The 20,535-nt window shown below is 45.0% G+C and overlaps 1 protein-coding gene across 3 annotated transcripts in view; it reads left to right on the top strand.

Annotated features, from left to right (window-relative positions):
- The window catches only part of SFXN5 (sideroflexin 5), a 270,380-nt gene that overhangs the window by 108,059 nt on the left and 141,786 nt on the right, over positions 1–20,535 (top strand). For all 3 annotated transcript variants that reach the window (XM_019526158.1, XM_019526156.1, XM_019526157.1), the window contains exons 7-9: positions 991–1,044; positions 5,573–5,629; positions 7,420–7,485. In XM_019526158.1, the coding sequence (XP_019381703.1) occupies positions 991–1,044; positions 5,573–5,629; positions 7,420–7,485 (177 nt within the window). The remainder of the gene's footprint in view (positions 1–990; positions 1,045–5,572; positions 5,630–7,419; positions 7,486–20,535) is intronic.

Raw genomic sequence — 20,535 nt, 5'->3', positions numbered from 1 at the left:
TCCCAAGGAAACGTTTTGAGTGGGTTGGCTTAGGTCCTTCCTCCCTATATGCTCCTATCTCCTTTCTTAGTCCCTCGCACTGCAGCAGTCTTTTCTCATGGAGGCTTTCCATTGTACTTTGTGCATCCTCCAGTGGAGAGTGGGCTCTTTAAAGAGTTGTAGGTTTCTCCTCTTTTTCTATCCCATGGAATGGACTTTTTAACACAAGGACATCCAGAGTGCTTGTAGCGCTGGGTAGAATGTATCCTCTGCTTCCAGGGGGCAAGCCTCTGCTCTCAAAGAGTAAAATCTGATTTCTTTCACGTTAAGCCCCAGGCTCTCCTCAAAGGCCACACCAACCCCCCACCCCATGCCCAGTCTGCTCCTCTGCTTTCTGTTCCCTGTACCACTTGCTGGTGTGCTGCCTGCCCTTTCCTGATGTGCTGCATGCCATGCAGGCCGCCTGGGCCACTTGTGGCACTCATACCTGCAGGCTGGCCCCCCCTGATTTTTTTTTAGAGAGATTCCACGAGGAATTTCTATCAAATAGTTGTTCATTGTGTAACTTTTGGCAGTGAGCTGTATAAACTGTGTAACCTCTGACTGTGAGCTAATCTTCAAAATGACAACACTACTTGTACCTAACCTTTCTTGAACAAGTTCCATCTGAGGCTCTCCAAGCATATTACAAAGTCACCGAGGCTCATGAAACCTTATGATCTGAATAGTTACCCCTATTTTACAGATGGGAAGATTGAAATGAAGAGAAAATAAATGGGGTTTAGTGAGTGACACAGACAGACAGAGAGAACCCTGCTTTGTAAATGCCTATTGATTATTTTCTTTTAACCATGCTCAGGTTCTGGCATGGGGTAGTTCATAAATACTGAAAGACCAGATAGATTTTCCATTTTCTTAGAAGGAAACTCATTGTTTTAATGTATAGAAAGCACAAGGAGGAAACTGGTGGTGTATTTGTGCTGCTACTTTTTTTTTTTCCATCTTTTCCAGGTTGTTGGTCTTCTCTTGCCAAACCAGACGCTGGCATCCACTGTTTTTTGGCAGGTAACAATCTTCTGCCGCAGCATTGAGTCTATGGACCACGTAACAAAAAGAAAAGCATCGTTGAATTGCATCTGCAGCATGGCCCCCCAAAATCAAGACGATTTGTCTAAGGCACATTCCTGATTACCCTTCTCCATCAAGAGCATCCTAGTTAATAAGAAGAGGATATGGCTGGATGTAATTGGAAACTTTGGGGTAGGAGGAAAGTATGCTGCAAATAAAACCCCTGGGGCCTGGCCTGGCCTGCCACTTGTGTCATCATTTACACCTTTGCGAAGGACGTGTCACATGGAACTAAATGTCAAGGGCCGCATTTTACCTGTGCTTCACCCAGGTGAAAATGATGACACCAGGTGCAACATCCATTGAGGATTAGACCTTGGTTGCTACCACCTCTGCTGTTCTGGGAGACGTTCTGGCAGGTAGATTTGGCTCCAGATTGTATATACTTTGGACAAAACTCATCTACAGGGCTGGGGGGTCCTAAGAGGTCTCTAATACAGTAGGTCTTCAGATATCACTCTGGGCCATACATGTAAGAGACTCCAGAGCTGAGTTCCTTGCCAGTCCTGCCTGCTTAGTACAGTACAGGAGACAGGTGGGGCTTTGGCTAATATTTTGCAATAAGTTTTTCACTTAGTTTTTCTGTGCGTGTGGCGGGGGAGAGCATTTTAGCCATAGTAAATATCCCAGTTTAGGGGCCATTGATGTTTCTTATCTTCCTTTGTGATATAGGGCATGTCAGGGTGTGATCCCTTTCTTAGGATCAACTGAGAATATTTTCCCCTAACGTTCTCTGCCAGTGCCGTGGTAAAGGCATTGGTAGCGCCCTTGTCTCTCCTGTCCTTAACAGGTAACGTGCCATAGGTCTTCGGATGGGTGCTTTGTGTCTGCATTGTGAGGTGGGGGCTGACGTAGAGGCTCTTGTAGCTCCTGTTGGACAAATGAATGCCTGCGAAAGCAAGGGCTGGCCTTAATGACCTGGGAGGCTCGTTGCAGTCCCCTGTTCCTTTGAAACAGTGAATACATCCAGTTAGAAGCTGGTTTTGCTTGGTTAAAATTTTTTGTTTATTGAAGTGAGGCATGGCATTAAGTGCCACGGCATTGAGGTCTAGCCTGAATATAGGAGCAATACTCGGATTTTGTAGGTTTTAATTTGAGCACAGTAAATTATGACCACATGGTTTCAACAGCTAAAGCCGGGTCTTGTATGGCGTGCGACTTTAATAGCACTATGGCTAGAGACGTGTATATTTGTTTGTGTCTCCTACTGCTGTTACCCCCGAGGACTTGCTGTTTAGTCCAATGCCTGCTGAAGTCAACTGCAAAACAACCATTGATTTTCAGTGAAGCAGTGATACTCTTACTTATAGGAGTAGTCCTTAGTCATATTCTTATGTGAACACATCCCACTGATATCAATCTCCACCTTCTCCCTCTCCTGCCAGTCCCTTTTCAGAGTCAAGGGAAAATCTTGTATTTCTTGGGAACACAAAAGGTTCTTTTCTTAACCAGGGCTCTGATTGGGAGCACAGGACCTATTTAATTGAGAATCGCATAAAAGGCCAGTTTTTCTTACTTGCAGCAACATACTGTATAGTAAGTCTCGGGAAAATCAGTGGCAGTCCTCAGTGCAGCTACTCGATGGAAGGAGGGATGGCACAATCCTTATTTAGAACTGAAAAGAGTATTTAAAAAAAAAAATCAGCGGTCTACAGGAGCATGACAGGCCAATTTATAGAGCCACACCAACTTCATTGGCAATTACGTGCACTTGCACAGCAGCAGAGTTTGGCATGTGAAATGTAGGATTCTAGCTGCGTGACAGACTGTCAGATTTTGTGTCTGGTTCCTCAGATGTGACCAGATGCAGAGCTGGCCAACAACAGAGGGAAGGGCTGTAGCCCGCAACTCCGACAGCCTGGATCACACTTAGGGAATTGCAGTTCTCTCAGTGGTTCTCAAACTTGCTAGTCGTGATGACCTGCTGCACCCACCGTCAAACTGCATGGCCTCAAGTCACAGCATTAGCATCTGAGGTTCATTTTGGGAGTCCTCACATTGAATTTCAGGTGCCCTCTCTGTTTTATAGAACAAAAAGCATGAGAGATACCAGACTTCCCAAAGAGAGAACTTATTTTTCTCTTCCAGTGGTGTTTTCTCCCTCTGCTCCCCTCATCCCCTGCATTTTTTTTTCTTCCTCTGCCCTGCCTTACCATTAGCTTTTTGATTCTCTATTTTGGCCCCTTTCTGTTCCCTTTTTCTAACTCCTTTCTGTTTCTTTCCCCTTTTCTCTCTTTTCTTCGGTTTTGTTTCCCAGGTTCTGAGCAGCAGCTGAAGAAGAGCAGCCCCATGCACCTGAATTGACAATACTTTAACCACAGCACCTTGAATATGCACGTTGCAGTCCAGGGCATATCAGGCCCCAGACTGAAGTAAGCAGTCATCGGAGCAGCAACAATGGGACCCACTGAAGCCTTTTTGAGTCCCACTCTTGCTGAAGGAAAGGGATGCTCACAATGCCTTCCCTTCAGTAGCTGTCCCCCAGAAGTAGGGCCTGGGCCTGACTGCCTGACCCTCTGGCAACTGCAAATGGGGGAGCAGCCATCCAGATGCCCCCTGAAGAGCCCAGAAGGGCGTTAGTCAGCCTTCTCCAGAGACAGCGGAGCCAGGGAGTGGAGTACAGAGCTATCCCCATTATAAAGGCTGCTTAAGGTAGGAAGAGGATGAGGCAAAACTTGGACCCATTTTATGTATTTGAGCTGATTGGTAGATGTCGTAGAGCTTTTGCACTGTGACTGCTCCAGGGCTTTGCCTTGGGTTCTTGAAACTCAGTTCCCACTGTTTGGAGGGTTTCTTACAGAGCTCCCACTGCCTCTGGACCTCTCCTACAGTGTCCAATAAGTAGAGACCAGCAAAGATGCATGTGGACACCAGAGCAGAGTCAGTTTCTATTGGCAAAAAGTATCTCATATATTTATATATTTTTAAACAAACAGGATGAATTCTAGTATCCCACGGGTTTCTTGATGTGAAAAGTTTGCTAGTAGCGCTTTCAGATCACCAATATTGCTTTGCCCAATATGGCCTTTCTCTGTCAATGTCTGCCCTCATGTAACTGCTTTTCAAGCCTTTCTCTCCTTTTAGGTCCTGGCCATTAGCTGGAGAAGTGCCAGTGGTATCGTACTCTTCAACTGAAGCATATTACTTGTGGTTCCTGCCATGTGAAAAGAACCCAAATTCTTTTCATTCACAACTTCTGCTGTGGATAAAGCACCTCAATTCAGGAACATGGCACTACTTTCCTGTGGTTGCAGGCAGTGAAGATGAGGATGGAAATATCAGTTAGACGAGCCTGAAATATCAAATAGAGAGCCCTTTGTGATCCCTGAACAAACCTCCCCACAGTTTGAGAACCACTGAGTTTAATGAATGATTAAAGGACTGGCTGCTTGTTGTCCTATCCTGCCATTTCCAGAAGGGATTTACTAGAACAGAGCAGGAAGAACAGTGTCAAGTCACTACACAGCATTGATGCTAAATGCATAAAAGGAAAGGGAGTTTTAAAGAAGATTTTGATCTTTCCAGTGCTAGATCACTTTTTATCATAACATTTAAATATTATGTGGGTCTGTTTTCTTGTGCATGCAAATTTAGTGCTTGTAACAAGGGAAAGTCCAAAGATGGTGTGAACTGCAGAATAGAGGGCATAATGTCAGGAGTGGGCATCGGATAGTTAATAGGGGCAAGGGGGACACTGGTCAATGGTCCACAGAGAAATGAGAGATGAGTCTTTTTATTCCGTTCAGGGCTCTATCCAGAAGACATGAGTTTCTATCCCTCAAGAAAGATAACTATGGACATGTGTCACTACCTGTATGTACAGTGCTTAGCACAGCGGGACTCTGGAGTCTGTTGGACCCTCTTGGCTTTACTGCAAGAACAGCTATAAATAATAGCATAAAGCCATTATTTTACCCTTGCTTCAATAGGAAGTTGAACTTAAGCTTAGTGGGTTTCTTTGGTATTTTAAGTGTAACAGGAAAGCTCCTGTGAGTAGGAGACTTTGTAAACCTTTAATAAAAGCTTCACTTCAGCATCTAAACTATCTGACAGTGTCCCGCTTAACCTGTATAATTAGTGCCTGATCTGTTGTCGATTGTAATTGGTTGAAAGACTCCCCTTGACTTGAAAGAACATCAGGTCAGACCCCAAATAGGCACAACACCTTAAAAATGCGCCAGTGAGGGAGGAGTGTGTGCACGTATGTGTGGAGGGAGAATAATGCACATGTCTGCAATTAATTTTCCTCTCTTCACCATCACAGATGTATAACTGAATTCTCTGGCTTGGGTAACAAAATATATCCCTGCCCCAGTAGGGGGTATAATTGGATAAGGTAGAATTTCCTGTCTGTGTGTGTATCGTTTGGGTTTTTTGCAGCAGTGGTAGGGATGCTGGTGCATTCATTTTTCCCTTTTGTAAACAGTTGTTTTATTTCTCCCATCTCCTTTTGTTTCCTTTTCAGTGGTTGAACCAGAGCCACAACGCATGTGTCAACTATGCAAACCGAAATGCAACAAAGGTGAGCAGTCTCTGCACATGCAGTTTGCAATGGGTTTGATCTGTTGTAATTATAAAAGCATAAATCGGGAACTTCAGGGTAGGTGCTCACAGGGATTTATAAATTGCCTTTTAATCTCTTATAATGACACTTTAAAGTTGAAGAGTCTATCTGATAAGTAAAACGAGTGTTGTGTTTTCATTCTAGTCCTTGGTTTTGCCTTGTTCCAGTCTACAAAGCATCCTAAATATTAGCACAGAGAAATTTGAATCAGAATAGCAGGGGAGTTACTGGTCTGAATTCAGGTGATACAGGCAGAAGTAAGCTCTGCTCTGCTTTGCTCTGCTCTGAATAGGAGCTCAGTGGGAAAGTAGTTAAAGCAGGTTTGTAACCTATGGTCCACAGGGTATTATCAGTAGCTTGGCAAGTTGGCTGCATGGTGACTCAGCCTGATTGCAGTTCCCTAGGTTGCCCTCCATTGGAAAAATGTAACATGCAGGGGACCTCGATCAAGTTTGAGTTGGGTACCAGTTGGATGCCTCTGGACTCATGACTCCTTTCTCCAGTTGATCCACTTATAAATGGGTGCCAGGTGATGCAAGCAACATGCTAGCCTTATTGCTTCCCGGTGTGGTTTTGGCTGTGGAAGTACACATCTTAACAACACTAGCCCAGTGAGCTGCTAGGCTTGGATGGACTTTTGCAATGTGCATAGCTTCCCTCTTCCAGACCTTGCAGGGCCTAACTTACCTCCTTCAGGGGTTTGATATTATGCCTAACTCAAGTAATGTAACAGTCTTCCTCCAGATTTGGAGACCGTGGTTCCAGACCCTGGCTGCCTCTGCTCAGAGATACTTGAATCAGTCTTGTTAACCCAGCCAGCAAACAAGAACCACCTGCTAGGATGAGCCAGTGGTAGTCCATCTGTTCCTTCATACAGGTTTCGAGCATGTGGCAGCAGGATGACTATCCCTGGGAAGTGCTGAAAGGCTCCTTAGTCTGCCTGTCCCTTTTCCTAGAGGAAAATTTCCTAGACAAAGTTTTCAGACGAACTGTGTTGGTATCCCTTGACCATACAGTTACAAATGCTGTTTTTTGAAGAATGTTTAAAAGTGGGGTGGCTGGGCTTCTTCCAGATGGCAGACCTCTCTTCTCCAATATTTATCCTAGTCATCAGTTTGTGTGAGTGAGTCATTGGGGTTTTTTTTAAGATCTTGTTCTTCTGCAGGGCAGACCGATGTCCTGTCTCAACTGCTTTTTGCCATTGGATTGAGCCAGTAGAGAAGTCATTTCTTGCCAACCAGGCCTAGCTTAGTCTCTAGTAAAGAAAAAAAAATCCCATAACTTGGATTTTCTTCCCCCTAAAAATCCAAGTTTTTATGGTGTTGCATCAATTTTCACAATGTCATAAGATAAGAAGCTGTGTTAGAAGCCATCTGATCTGTGCATGAAATGTTGATGTTGAAAAGAGTTTTCAAGTCAAGATAACCAACAGAGGACTAATAGTTCAGTCAAATGGCTTTGTTGTAATCATGTTAGCATCTCTTCCATTTAACAGTACACTTACAGATGACATTCCCAGGAAAAAAGTGAACAAGTTTCTTGTGTTAGGTGTTTTTCCAAGCTCTTTAACTTATTTCACTAGGTGGCAAATCCTCTTGCTTTTGCCTTCCTACTAGCTAACGGAGCCACATGTGATGTAGCAGATGTGGCAGAGTGAAACTATCTTTTTTGTTTTAATTAAGAAATGTCATGTTTATTTAAATAGCCCAAACTCTGTGCTGAAACTGTGTGTTTTCTTTTTTCCAAAGCCTTCTCCGACATCCAAGTTCATCCAGGGCTACTTGGGAGCTGTCATAAGTGCTGTCTCAATAGCCGTGGGTAACGCTTTAAATACATATTTATACACCTTTCTTAAAATAGTAACTTCCCCCAAGTATTAACACTGTAATGTTTTTTGGGAACTGCTTTATTTGAAATGGCAAATGTGTTTCATGTAATAGATTTGATTTAGGATGAATGTGAAGAAAAGTTTCAACTGTCAGGGCTTTCTGCCCATGTATGACCAAGCTTTGCAACAGCACAGGTCTTCTTCCAATGGATAAAAATAGTTTTTAGTACTTGCTTTCTGAATTACACACTACTTGTATCTCTGCCAAATTAACTCGAGTTTACCTATGCTTGAGTCAGCCCCTGTCAGGTTAACCAGCTTCAAGTAAGAGTTGACAATACCGGAAAATAATATGGGCTTCAAGAAGTAATTGTGTTATCTGCTGTGCTAACTCAACCTCTGCTCCACTAACAGACTAGCTGACCCAGGTTAGGAAGCACCATGACATGTCCAAAGGGTTTTGCATATGGACAGAATTTGAGCTAAGTGCAATGCTTCAGTTATAATTGGTGTTACAGCTGCAATAAGGACAAAACCTTAAGAACACATGCCCCTGATATCAGGGTTTAACCACTGGATTTATCATTTTTAGTCTCCCAAGATGCACAAGTGCAAACCCCCAGGTTCTTACGTCAAATCAAGTAAGAACATTTTCAGAAAGAATTCCACTATTTTGCTTTTCATGGTGGACTTTCAAGTAAACCCTAAAACACCCAAGATCTCCCTCCACCCTGCCACTTAAACACTAGAGATCACATAGCACCTCCTGTAAGGAAAAGGTATTTCCTTGTCCCAGCTGAAACATGTCCCCACTTCTTGCTCTTAGGCAGCTGCCAGCAGGCTTCCACCCTTCCCAGTAAAAATGGCCTTTTTCTAAAGTAATGCATAAAAGTCCTGTGTTCAGACTTTGGTATCAAGTCTCACCTGAGTAAGGGCATCAGGATGGGATGTAGAGTTGATAAAGGCCTTTGGAGTTGTTGGGACTGGAAGGCAGAATCTACTGTGTTAAACTTCCAAATAACTTCTTTACTACATATCTTCACTAGACAATTAACCTATGTCTGAGCGCCTCGGTTAATCTAGGATGCTGTTACTCCACAAGGTCACCATGTCTGCTTTGGTGCTGCACGATGATGGGTGAAGTGCTAGGACTTCCTCTTGGTACTTCACTAAGCAGTGATGCCCTCTGAATTATTTTGCAGTAGATTATGGGAGAAGTTGTCTGACCTTCCTAGGCTGCACTGTAGAAGTGTTCTTAGCCTGCCAGCTCAGTACACTTCAGTGATTCTGGCTTGGCACTCTGCATTGCTGTTTGTGGCCTATCCCTCTCAGGATAACAGGTTGTTCCTTTGTGCTGGCATTAATGCAACTCGCATCTTGGCAACAGGGGACAGATAGAGAGAATGAGGCATGGTAGAAGGCATTTTGGCAGCAGCTTTGCCACCTTGAGAAACTGGCAGGCTTTGCTGAGGTCACTGGCTGCAGGCAGAAATGGTAAGAGTTGAGACAGCTGATGTGGATTTTAAGAGAGTGAATCTCCCTACCCTGACCCACAGTGCTGAAGCAGGACCACAAGAGCAGAGAGGTGGTGGGACTAAACTTGGGGTAACCAGCACTGGCTTCAGAACTTCTGCAGGCAATCTCCGCAGAGCTGTACAAGGAACTTGCTCTGGTCCTGGCGTGCCAGGATGCATGGATGAAGGAAAGCATACGAGTCTAGGGGTGGCTAGCTGCCGCCAGCTCAAAGTGGGTTCCAGACTGCTACCAACCAGTGTCTTACCAGTTTGGCATTGGCAAGGTAGTTGCTGGTGTTGTGAGACTCAGTTGTGAGTAAACCACAGCAACAACTTGATGAAGATTGCTAAACCCCACCTCTAAGATTTGGCTTTGAGCAAATGGGATTTCCAGACTGTGCTGGGGCGCTCAGTGGTGCACATGCCTGCCTGATGTCTGCCCTCATAAGGAGTAAGTGAATTTTTACAGTAGGAGATTGGACTTGCTCTTTATGTTGATCTTGGCTCACCACAAAGAGGGAGAGAACGTTGGTACTGGGCAGGCAATGTGCTAGGAGAGTTTATAACACCATGTTGTTCTCAACGTCTGGTATTGGCTTTTGTGGGGTTACATTTTGGGGGGAAAGGCCAAGGACCTTTCAATAGAGATAGCATAACATTACTTTAGGCAGTTACTTTAACTTGCTTCAGAGCCTCAGATAGAAGAGGAAAAAATACTTCCAGGCCTCCATTCATCTAAGGTATGGAAATCATTGTCTGGTGGGTGATGAGCAAGTTTGTCTGAGAAAGAAGCAGGGAAAGACTGAGAGTTTTCTCCTTCCTCTTACTAAGAGGCATCAAAGGAAGGAAGAGAACAAAGAGGATTTCAAGGAATGGGCCATGTTTATATTTCTCCCTGAAGGCAAAGATGACTTTATTATACTAAGTGCAAATTGGGGATTATATCTGAGGGAAAAGGGTAAGGATTGGAGGCATAACTATCTTGGGCACTGTGGGAGAGAATAAAGACTTCCTGCATAGGAGTCATGAGAGGATGGTACAGAACAAGATGAAGAGCAAGGAAGACAAGGGGCATCATGTGATCCAGGGAAGAAGCATTACCGGATCTTGGGAGACACGGAAAGGGGTAGCAACTGCTTTCAGCCTCTGTGAATTGGAAATACTAGTGAAACTGGCTCAGAAGAAATAATGGGTGGTAGGGACCACAAACATACCCCACAAACCAGAAAGCTGGAATTGTATAATGCTAAGGAGAGGGGCTTCATGCTCACTAAACTTGGGGTAACCAGCACTGGCTTCAGAACTTCTGCAGGCACTCTCCGCAGGGCTGTACAAGGAAGTTGCTCTGGTCCTGGTGTGCCAGGATGCATGGATGAAGGAAAGCATATGAGTCCTTCATGCCAAAGGACAGGGCAGTCTGTCCTGAGGGGGAGAGGGAACCCATCTCAAGCCCAGACCTGGAGTCTGGTGAGGTGTGCTGTTTGCCTGAAGCTTGAATTGAGGAGCTGAAGAAAAGATTGCTGGACCTCCTCCATCCATCCCTCACCTTACCCTTTCATGCTTGTCTTCATGGGAACCAGTGATACTGCCAGAAATGACCTTGAATGGATCAAAGGAAATCACAGGGTTTGAGGTAGGGAGATAAAGGAGTTTGAGACACAGAGGGTGTTCTCATTCATTTTTCCCATTAAAGGGAAAGGCCCAGGAAGGGACAGATGCATTCTGGAAGTAAGCACTAGCCTTAAAGATGTAGTTAATGGGAATGCTTTGGATCCTTTGATAACAGCTGACATTCTGGGAAAGCTGTCAAAGGATGGGCTTGATCTAAAAATTGGGAAGAGCATCTATAGGCATCATATGGCCAACCTGTTGAAGAGGGCTTTAAACTAGGTCCCATAGGGGGGGGATGAAAACCCACTGGCACCTTGTCTTCAGTGTCAAGAGCTGAGGACCGAGAGAGAGAGCCTAATTCTCAAGATGAGCTAGTACACAAAAAGATGCAGGAGGAAAATGGGCAAGGCAGACTGCAAAGTATCTTTGATGCATATATGCAAATGCAAGAGGTATGAGGAACAAGCAGAAAAATCTGGAAGTCCTAGTATGTAAAGAAACTGACTTGTTGCTACAGAAACATAGTGGGAAACTTAGGGGGAAAGCCCCTATGATTGGAATAGCATACATTGTTTCAGGATAAGTTTTGCAGAAAAATTAGGTGGTATTGCACTATGTCTCAAATGTGTCATATTCCTTGAAAAGTAACATGCATTGCTTAGAATTAAATGTTTCTTCTAACAATGTCCTGCATCTTAAATTTTAGTTTAAAAAAGGAAAAAGGCAAAAAAAGCTTTTAAAAAATCTTCATATGCCCCAAAGAGGTTGCATTCTTGTACATATGTCTTTAATTGCTGTTTTATTTTTTTTACTTAAATTGAGATTCAGAAAATTTGGGTGCATCTTAAATTCAAGGCATATGATATATACTTGATATGATATCTGATATATACTTGCATTCAAAGGCATGTGATCTATACTTGATTCGGCTGAGGAATCAAGTGGCTGAGAGAGAGATCCTGGAGTCATAGTTGACTCCAAGATGAACATGAGCCGGCAGTGTAACGAGGCCATCAACAAGGCCAATTACACCTTGTTGTGCATTAGCAGATGCCTGACCAACAGATCGAGGGAGGTGATGCTCCCCCTCTATGTGGCGTTGGAAAGGCCGCAGCTGGAGTAGTGTCCAGTTCTGGGCGTCGCACTTAAAGAGGGACATGGAGAATCTGGAGAGGGTCCAGAGGAGGCCACTCGCATGATTAGTGGTCTCCATGAAAAACCCTACGAGAGGAGGTTGAGGGATCTGGATCTCTTCAGTCTTCATAAGAGATGGCTGAGGGGAGACCTTGTAGATGTCTACGAGTTTATCAGGGGAGGACGACAGGGAATTGGAGATGTGCTGTTTACCAGAGTGAGGAGTAACTAGGAGTAGTGGTTACAAACTAGTGGAGAGTAGATTCAGGTTAGATATTAGGCAGAAATTTTTTACAGTAAAGGTGGCCAGAATCTGGAATAGGCTTCCAAGAGAGGTGATACTATCACCTAACTTGGAGGTCTTCAAGAGGAGGCTTGATAGTCACTTGGCTGGGGTCGTGTGATCTCGGTCCTCTTTCCTGCCAGGGGCAGGGGGTCGGACACGATGATCCTTTGTGGTTCCTTCTGACTCTACAATCTATGAATCTATGATTCCAGGTAAAGCAGGTAACAAGGCTATTTAAAACTTATGAGAAAGTACTGTTGTGGAGATTTAAATTCCCTCAGAACTGTTTGAACTTAATATAGCAGAAATGTCCATTACGTTCTTAACATGCATGGATGACAACTTTAGGTTTCAGAAGGTTGAGGCTACAACTAGGAGGTTATCAGTCTTGGATGTCGTTCTGACAAATAAGATGCAACAGGTTGTGAACAAGAAGGTGACATGAAATTTGAGAAGAAATGAACACAGTAAGATAGAATTCATGGTTCTAAGAAAGGAAAAGTATGAGAGTGTCAAAATAAGGGTGCTGGACTTCAAAAGAGCAGAGAACCCATTCAGAGAAATAATAGATTAGATCAGATCTCATGAGTAGGGAGACTGAAAGATGAAGGGGTCCAGGAGGGAAGACAGTTTCTAAAGGGTGTAGTATTGGAGGCTCAGCAAGAAGCTATTCAAACACGATGGCAAGATCAGTACTGCAGAAGACTAATGTGAATATGTACATTGCTTCTTAATTACCTGAAAATCAGAAGAAAAAACATGCAGTCAGTCCAAGGAAGGGGAAGTCACTAAGGGCATATACCAAGGAATAGCAAGAACTTACAAGGGCAAAAGCAGGAAAGCAAAGGCAGAAAATGAGATACAAATGGTAAGGGATGCTAAAGAAAACATAAAGTAGGTCCTATAAGGATTTCAGAAAAGAAAGGCCAAAGAAATGTGGCCCATGCTCAATAGGGAAGGTGAGGTATTAATGGGTGACTCAAGTCAGAGCTGCTTAATGACTATGTTAGCCTCAGTCATCACAAAAAGAAATAAATAAATACTCGAAGGAAATGAGCTGAGGAAGCGCACGTGATGCCAGAAAGCCTCTCCAGTAGTTCTCCCAACTGTATGTTGATTCGTTAAAAGATATCACTAAAATCCTTGCTCCTCCTACATTTCTTGGACTGTCCCAGCAACAGCAGCTCTCCAGACCTACTAAATAAGTAAGCTGCAACCAGACAACTAACAAAAAGAATATGGGCAAAGAAGGAGAAGGGTCGCAGATCAGAATAAGGAAAGCAGAGGTCAGAAAGCTTTTGACAAATTTGAATGATTTCAGTTGGCAGGTCCTGATGAGATTCACCCCAGGGTGCTGGCTGAAGAAATCTCAGAACTGCCAGCAATAATATTGACAGAATCATGGATGACAGACAGCTTACCCAGATTGGTGCCCATCTTTAAAACAGGGAAGAAGGAAGGCCTGGGGAATTATTGACTGGTCAGCCTGACTTCAATACCTGGGAAGTTTTCATGGAACAAATTATAAAACCATCAATTTGTAAGCACCTGGAGGCAGAATAGGTGATCAGTAACTGCCAGCATGCGTTTGCTGAAAACAAATTATTGCAAACCAGCTAGATCTCCTCCTCTGGGGGGACAGAGATTTGCCGACTTAGTCTGAAGTGGGGCAAAAGATAGGGCAGGGTGGCACCTCAGAGACTAACTGGCTCAGAGAAGCATGAACTTTTGTGGGTAACAACCTACTTCATCTGACAAAGTAGGTTGTTGCTTGCAAAGTTCATGTCTCTCCAAAACAGTTAGTCTCTGAGGTGCCACCCTGCCCTGCCCTCTTTGCTGGGGTAATTCATTTGAATGAGGAGAGGAGTACGATTTACCTGAACTTTGATTAGGCTTTGATACAGTCCCACCTGACACTTGCATAAGTAAAACTGAAGAAGTGGGCTTGACACATAATTGGCACTATTAGGCAAGAGGCATAATTGGTAGAATCGCAACAGACAAAGTATAACTGCAAATAGATTCGTGTCAGAGTGGCAGTAGGTTTTAAGTGGGGCTCTGCAAGGTCTGTTCTGGGTTTGGTGCATTTTAACTTTTTTATGAGTGACTCGGATGCAGCAATAAAGAGTTTGCTGATCAAGTTTATGGATGACAAAACTGGGAAGGCTTGCAAGCACTTTGGAGCACAGGATTTGCATTCAAAAGGGTCTTTATAAGTTGGAGTATTGGGCTGTAGGCAATACATTTAATTTGGCAGGGCCAGAATCACAGGGTGGGATTGTGGGGGCAGGGCCTGAGGCAGAGACGCAATCTGCTGCCCACCCATCCCTGCAATGGGCAGCGGTTCCGCAGGCAGGGGTATGCTGGGTGCAGATCACAGTTCTGTCCTGGGCCCTAGGCCCAAGATCCCGGTCCCGGTCCCAGCACTGCCCACCCATCGTGCTCCCAGATGCCACTCCCTGCCTGCCCACAGCCCCATCCCATCCACCCAGCTGAGCACACCATGCCTGTGTGGAGACCCTGGGATTGCTGGGTGGTGACAGCATGAGACTGGGGCCTGATACAGAGCTGTGATCTGTTCCCTGCAGAACCGGCACTCATTGCAGGGACATGCAGGGAACAGATCACGGGTCTGCCTCAGGCTGCAGCCCTCATGGCCCCGCAATCCTGATCCCAGTCCCATCCCTGCTTGCCCATGGCACATCTGGCCGAGCGTGAGCCACTCTAGGGAGTTCTGATAAGTTGTTGGGGTGCTGACCAGAGGAGGCAGTGCTGACCCAGCCCACAACAGCTCACCAAAACTCCCTGTGACCCTCCAGCCCAAATAATTGCCCACCTCTGCCCTTGTGCAAACCCTGCCCACCTCATGCTGCAGGCACAGCCCAGACTCGGTGGTATACCAGCTCATCCCCAGTGCCCATTCTCAAATCCACCACACAACAGCTGCAGAGTAGCCTCTTCCGTGAGCCTGCCGGGAACTCAGGAGAGTGAGGCATGGTTAGGGCACGGTCAAGCCCTGTGGCTCCAAGACATACCAGACAAGCTGTTCAGGGCCATCTACATGGGGTTGCTCACTAAAATGAATCCCAGTGAACTAAGTGTGAGTTTTAAGTGGATTAGTTAAACTGCATTGAACTCCTGTGAACAAAGTGAATTAAGATAAGGTACTTTAAGGTCACAGGCAACCGGCTTGATTCGAATTTGAGCATTTTATTTCGCAACAAACCCCAGGCTTTGCAGACTGATAAGTCCACTGTCCCATGTTAAGTACCTGTGAATTATGTGAATTAACACTTTGGGTTGATTTGAGTTAATTGCCATGTAGGCCTTATGTAAGCTATGATGCAAGTCATACCCTGGACTGATCAGCACCCTGTTAAATGGGACTGATCAGTGCTGTATTAAACTGCTTGTCTGCTTTTTTAAGTCTTTAATTCTAAGAGTAAAAACAGATGATTCATTTCTCCAAGGTAAAAGCCTTTTATGCAGGGATCCTATAGACTACAAGCCCATTGTCCCACTTCAAATTCCTGTGAAGGTTGCAAGATAAAATTTGCTAACACTTTTCAGGACAGTTTTATAGTCACAAGCTAATTGCATTGTGTGGCAGCGCATCTGAAATGGGCTATCCTGCTCCTATTTTTTCCCCAGGTTTTGATTCGGGTTAATTGGGGTATAAACAAGATATGCCCGGTATGCCCATGTAGAAGAGAGAAAGTCATCTAACTGTCTACATTGAGTATCCACATGGAAAATTCAGTGTGCAGCAACTAGCATGCTATAAACTTACCCTAGCTCACTGCCTGCTAATCTGACTATGAAGACAAGTCGTTAGTGTTAGTGAGCATTAACGGTCCTCCCAGGGTGCTCATGTAAAGTAGCACTTACACTGTACATTCACACCCACACTTGCTGCACACCAGCTTCCTTCTTGTAGCCAAGCTCTGCGAAACTTCTACTGAGCAAGGGTAGGGCACTTTATAGATGCAGTGATTTTACATAAGTATCTGTGCTAACAACCAAAGTAAACTTTCTGAAATAAGTATCCTAAATCTTTTTATTTAAACAAAAAATAATTTGGAAGGAACTTTAATTTTGTGTTCCCTGGGATTCTGAGGCCTTAGCCCTCATTAACTGATCTCTGCTGTCAGTTAATAGCAAGCCACCTCCCAGTGTGAGCCTATTAGGACTAGATGACCTGAAAACAAGTGCCATTACCTCCAGTGGTCTGCAGAGACCTTGTATTAATTAAAGCAAGTCCCTTCCATGCTTGCAGTTGGTAAGTGACAGAAGGGAGAGAGAACTGGTGAAAAGGTCAGGAGACATCAGTTGATTTGAGGTTGGTTTTCCATCGTTTAAAATACTACTTGTATTAAAGTAATAGCAGTGTTTATCTGAACCCAGTGGCTGGGTAAATCTGGTTGCACCGGTGTACCTGAAGACAATTTGGCTCCAACTTCTTAGTAATTAAAAAGCTCTGTAACACTCATTAATCTTGTCTCCGTTAATTTATATTGTCTTCATCACAAAACAGCATTTTTTGGTCTGACCTGCCCTTTTCGGTTCTCATGGATCCAGTTCTGTTCTTGGCCCCTTGACACTTGTGTAACATCCGCTGCTACACATGGCAACTTTATATTTGAATTTGGTTTTTTCAGGCCTGGTTTCCAAGGGCAACAGGGATGAGATTTTCCATCTTAAAATTTTATTCTGGTCTCATTGCTATGTATTTCTTAGGATGAGGTCTTTTCTGTGGAATCTATTTAAATACACACGGGTGTTTCAGAAACTAACAGCAATTTCAAAATAGAACCAGTTTGTATGCAGCCATCATTTCCTGGACCACATCTTCTCTGCGTCATCGTAAGCAATGGGTGCATTTGACAGCGTCACCATTAGTGTTCCCTGCTGTTGTGTAGTTTCCTACTTTGTTGCAGACACGCAGTGTGGGAAGATGCTTTGCTGTTAGTCTCTGAAACACCCTCAAAAAAATATTGTGCTCTAGCTTATAATATTGCACTTGAGTGGTGTCAGTGAAGTTACTTTACAGTAAGGGAAGTGTGAGGAGAATTAGGACCAATATTTTCACTTATTCTTGGTGAGCAGGTTCTACAAGCAAGGCCATCAGTGGAAGGAGTATTGTCTCACAGCATGTGTTTGAGCTTGGGAAGGATGGCATTGTAGTTGGAGAGCTGACGTGGGGCTCAGTCTGTTTAGTTCCTTCCAGCACAGGCTTCCCCTAGGATCTTGGGACCCTCACAGGGCTGGGTTGTGCTTGGGAGCACTGCTGTGAAGTGCACCCTGCCCGCTCCGGTGAGTGCATGTGTAGAGCTGAGCTGCCTGCTTCAAAGACATCGAAATCAGTGAAGCACATCATGCAGCTTCCAAGAACATGGTCCTGAGGAGATGAAGGACATGGCTGATGTTCGATTACTACAGCTCCGAGCAGTGCTGTATTTGCAACACACAAGAGGCTTAGCATGTTGGCACCCATGCCATGCCACGTTAATGTGACTACAACACATCTGAAAGCTTTAGGATGTTGCCATCAGTGATTGTCTTCACAAAATCCACCATCTTAGTCAGAAAGACAGAAGAACAAATGCCAACATTGTGGCTCAAGCAAATACCAGCAGCATTGAAGTCATTTAGACATCACCAGCTCCATTAGACAAGACGTGTCATAAGGATGCAGGGCAACCAGATCCCAGAGCAAATCCTGTATTCCCAACTCTCTGATAATCACCTCTTCAGAGGTGGGCACAAGAAGAGATTCAAGGACACAGTGAAGGCCAGTGTCTGGTATTGACGTGAACAGCTGGGAGACGCAAGCACTGAACCATCCCCAATGGTGCTGCGGTATACGACAAGGCATCGATTGTTTTGAGCAAACTCTCCTCACTCTGGAGCTGGATAAATGAGAGAGGCAGAGGTAAAGAGCTGTGACCTGACATCACCAGGATCTACGCCTTCCTCCTGGAACTATTTGCCATGTCTGCAGTCAGACACGCAGGTCTCAGATCAGCCTTCTCTGTCATCGACGGACTCACTGACGACTGACTTTCCTGTTGTACTGGACGACTGTCAGAAGAAAAGCTAGATATGCCCCTTTATGCGGCACTAACTAAATGAGGGGGAGAAAACATGCACAAGTATTCGTGAACCCAAGTTCACTTCATAAGATGCTGTGAAAGAACTTGCAGAAAGCAGTGCACAATGAGAGAGAAATAAGAATATGAAAGACAAGGAGTGAAGGGGGAGCAGGGAGAGAAAGGGTACAATGCTAGAAGGGAGAAGCAAACTGTGAGTAAACCCATAGAAAAAAAGGGGTCACAAAAGCTAATCCAGGTAATGAGATAAGAGTCTATAATCCCTGTTTAAACCATGCTTAACACAGTCCAGTTTGTGGATGATTTCTTGTTTGGCAACATCTCACTCAAACTAGTTTTAAATGTTTTTGGTCCAACAACAGTAATCCTGAGGTCAGCAATGGCGCGCTCAGGGAGATTGAAGTGTTTTGGCACAAGCTTTTGTGTCTTTCTGCAGTTGATGTCAGATCGGTGTCCATTCTTTCTTTATGCACAGAGATCATCGTAGAGATCAGGATAACAAAAATTTGTTTTTCAGATATATAGGGAGTAAAAGGAAGGCCCAGGGCAGTATAGGACCATTACTGAATGGGCAAAAGCAATTGGTGACAGACAGGGGGGACAAGGCTGAACTCCTCGTTGAGTTCTTTGCCTCAGTCTTCCTAAACGAGGGGCAAAAACAAGTCTTACAATGGGATGGTAGAGAGACAACAGCAGGGTGCCAGACTACCACACGTTGACCCTGAGATGATGCAGAGTCACTTGGAAGTACTGGATGCGTTTAAGTCAGCAGGCCCGGGCGAACTCCATCCGAGGGTACTGAAGGCACTGGCTGATGTCATTGCACAGCCACTGGCAAGAATATTTGAGCACTTGTGGCGCATGGGCCAGGTCCCGGAGGACTGGAAAAGGGCCAATGTGGTCCCTATTTTCAAGAATGGGAGGACGGAGGATCCAGGCAACTGCAGGCCAGTCAGTCTCACCTCCATCCTTGGTAAAGCTTTGAAAAGATTATTAAGGCTCATATGTCTGAGAGCCCAGCAGAAAAAATTATGCTGAAGGGAAACCAGCATGGGTCCGTAGCAGGTAGATCGTGCCTGACTAAGCTAGTCTCTTTTTATGACCAGGTTTCAAAACACTGGGACACAAGAGTAGGGGTAGATATCATTTACTTAGACTTCAGGAAGGCCTTCGATACAGTATCCCACCCCATAGCGGTGATCAAGTTAAGAGGCTGTGACTTGGATGATTACACAGTCCGGTGGGTTGGCTAGAGGGTCATACCCAGAGAGTGGTGGTGGACGGGTCGGTATCGACCTGGAAGGATGTGGGCAGTGGGGTCCCCCAGGGCTCGGTCCTTGGACCAATACTCTTCAATGTCTTCATCAGTGACTTGGACGAGGGAGTGAAGTGTACTCTGTCCAAGTTTGCGGGTGATACAAAACTGTGGGGAGAAGTGGACACACCGGAGGGCAGGGAACACCTATAGGCAGACCTGGACAGGTTGAACAAATGGGCGGAAAACAGTAGAATGCGATTTAACAAGGAGAAATGCAAAGTGCTGCAGCTAGGGAGGAAAAATGTCCAGCACACATACTGCCTTGAAAATGACCTGCTCGGTAGCACGGAAGCACAAAGGGATCTCAGAGTCCTAGTGGACTCCAAGTTGAACATGAGTTGTCAGCGTGACGAAGTCATCAGCAAAGCTAACTGCACTTTATCTTGCATCAGCAGTTGTATGACCAACAGAGCCAGGGAGGTGATACTTCCCTGCTATTGGGCACTGGTCAGACCGCAGTTGGAGTACTGCGTGCAGTTTTGGGCGCCGCACTTTCAGAGGGATGTGGATAACCTGGAGAGGGTCCAGAGAAGGGCCACTCGTATGGTTAAGGGCTTGCAGGCCAAGCCCTATGAGGAGAGATCAGGAGATTGGTTAGGGTGGGACTGAGAGGTAATCACATCTGTGAGATGGGGGGTCCAAGAAGGGTGGGAGTTCCTTAAGGAACTGATGCTACAGGCACAGAGCAACACCATCCCAGTGCATGAAATGGGAGGCAAAAGAATGAAACAACCTTCTTGGCTGAGAAGGGAAGTCCAGGAGATGCTTCAGAGGCAAAAAGAGGTCTACACGCTGTGGAGGCAGGGGGCAGCCACCAAGGAGGAGTATACCTAGTTGGCTCGCACTTGCAGGGAAGCAGTAAGAAAGGCCAAAGCAGATAGAGAACTGAAGTTGGCAACAAAGATTAAGGATAACAAGAAGTCCTTCTTTAAGTACATAAGGAGCAGGAAGAAGGCGCAGGGTAACATAGGACCACTACAGAATGGACTAGGGCAACTCATAGCTGATAGGATGGAAAAAGTGGAGCTCTTAAATAATATCTTTGCTTCAGTTTTCCTGGACA

Source organism: Gavialis gangeticus, unplaced genomic scaffold (genome assembly GCF_001723915.1).
Source record: "Gavialis gangeticus isolate Ggan-Ray unplaced genomic scaffold, GavGan_comp1, whole genome shotgun sequence".
In the NCBI taxonomy this organism is placed as follows: Eukaryota; Metazoa; Chordata; order Crocodylia; family Gavialidae; genus Gavialis; species Gavialis gangeticus.
The sequence above is the reverse complement of the archived record's forward strand: the minus strand, read 5'-3'. Positions and strand labels throughout refer to the sequence as shown.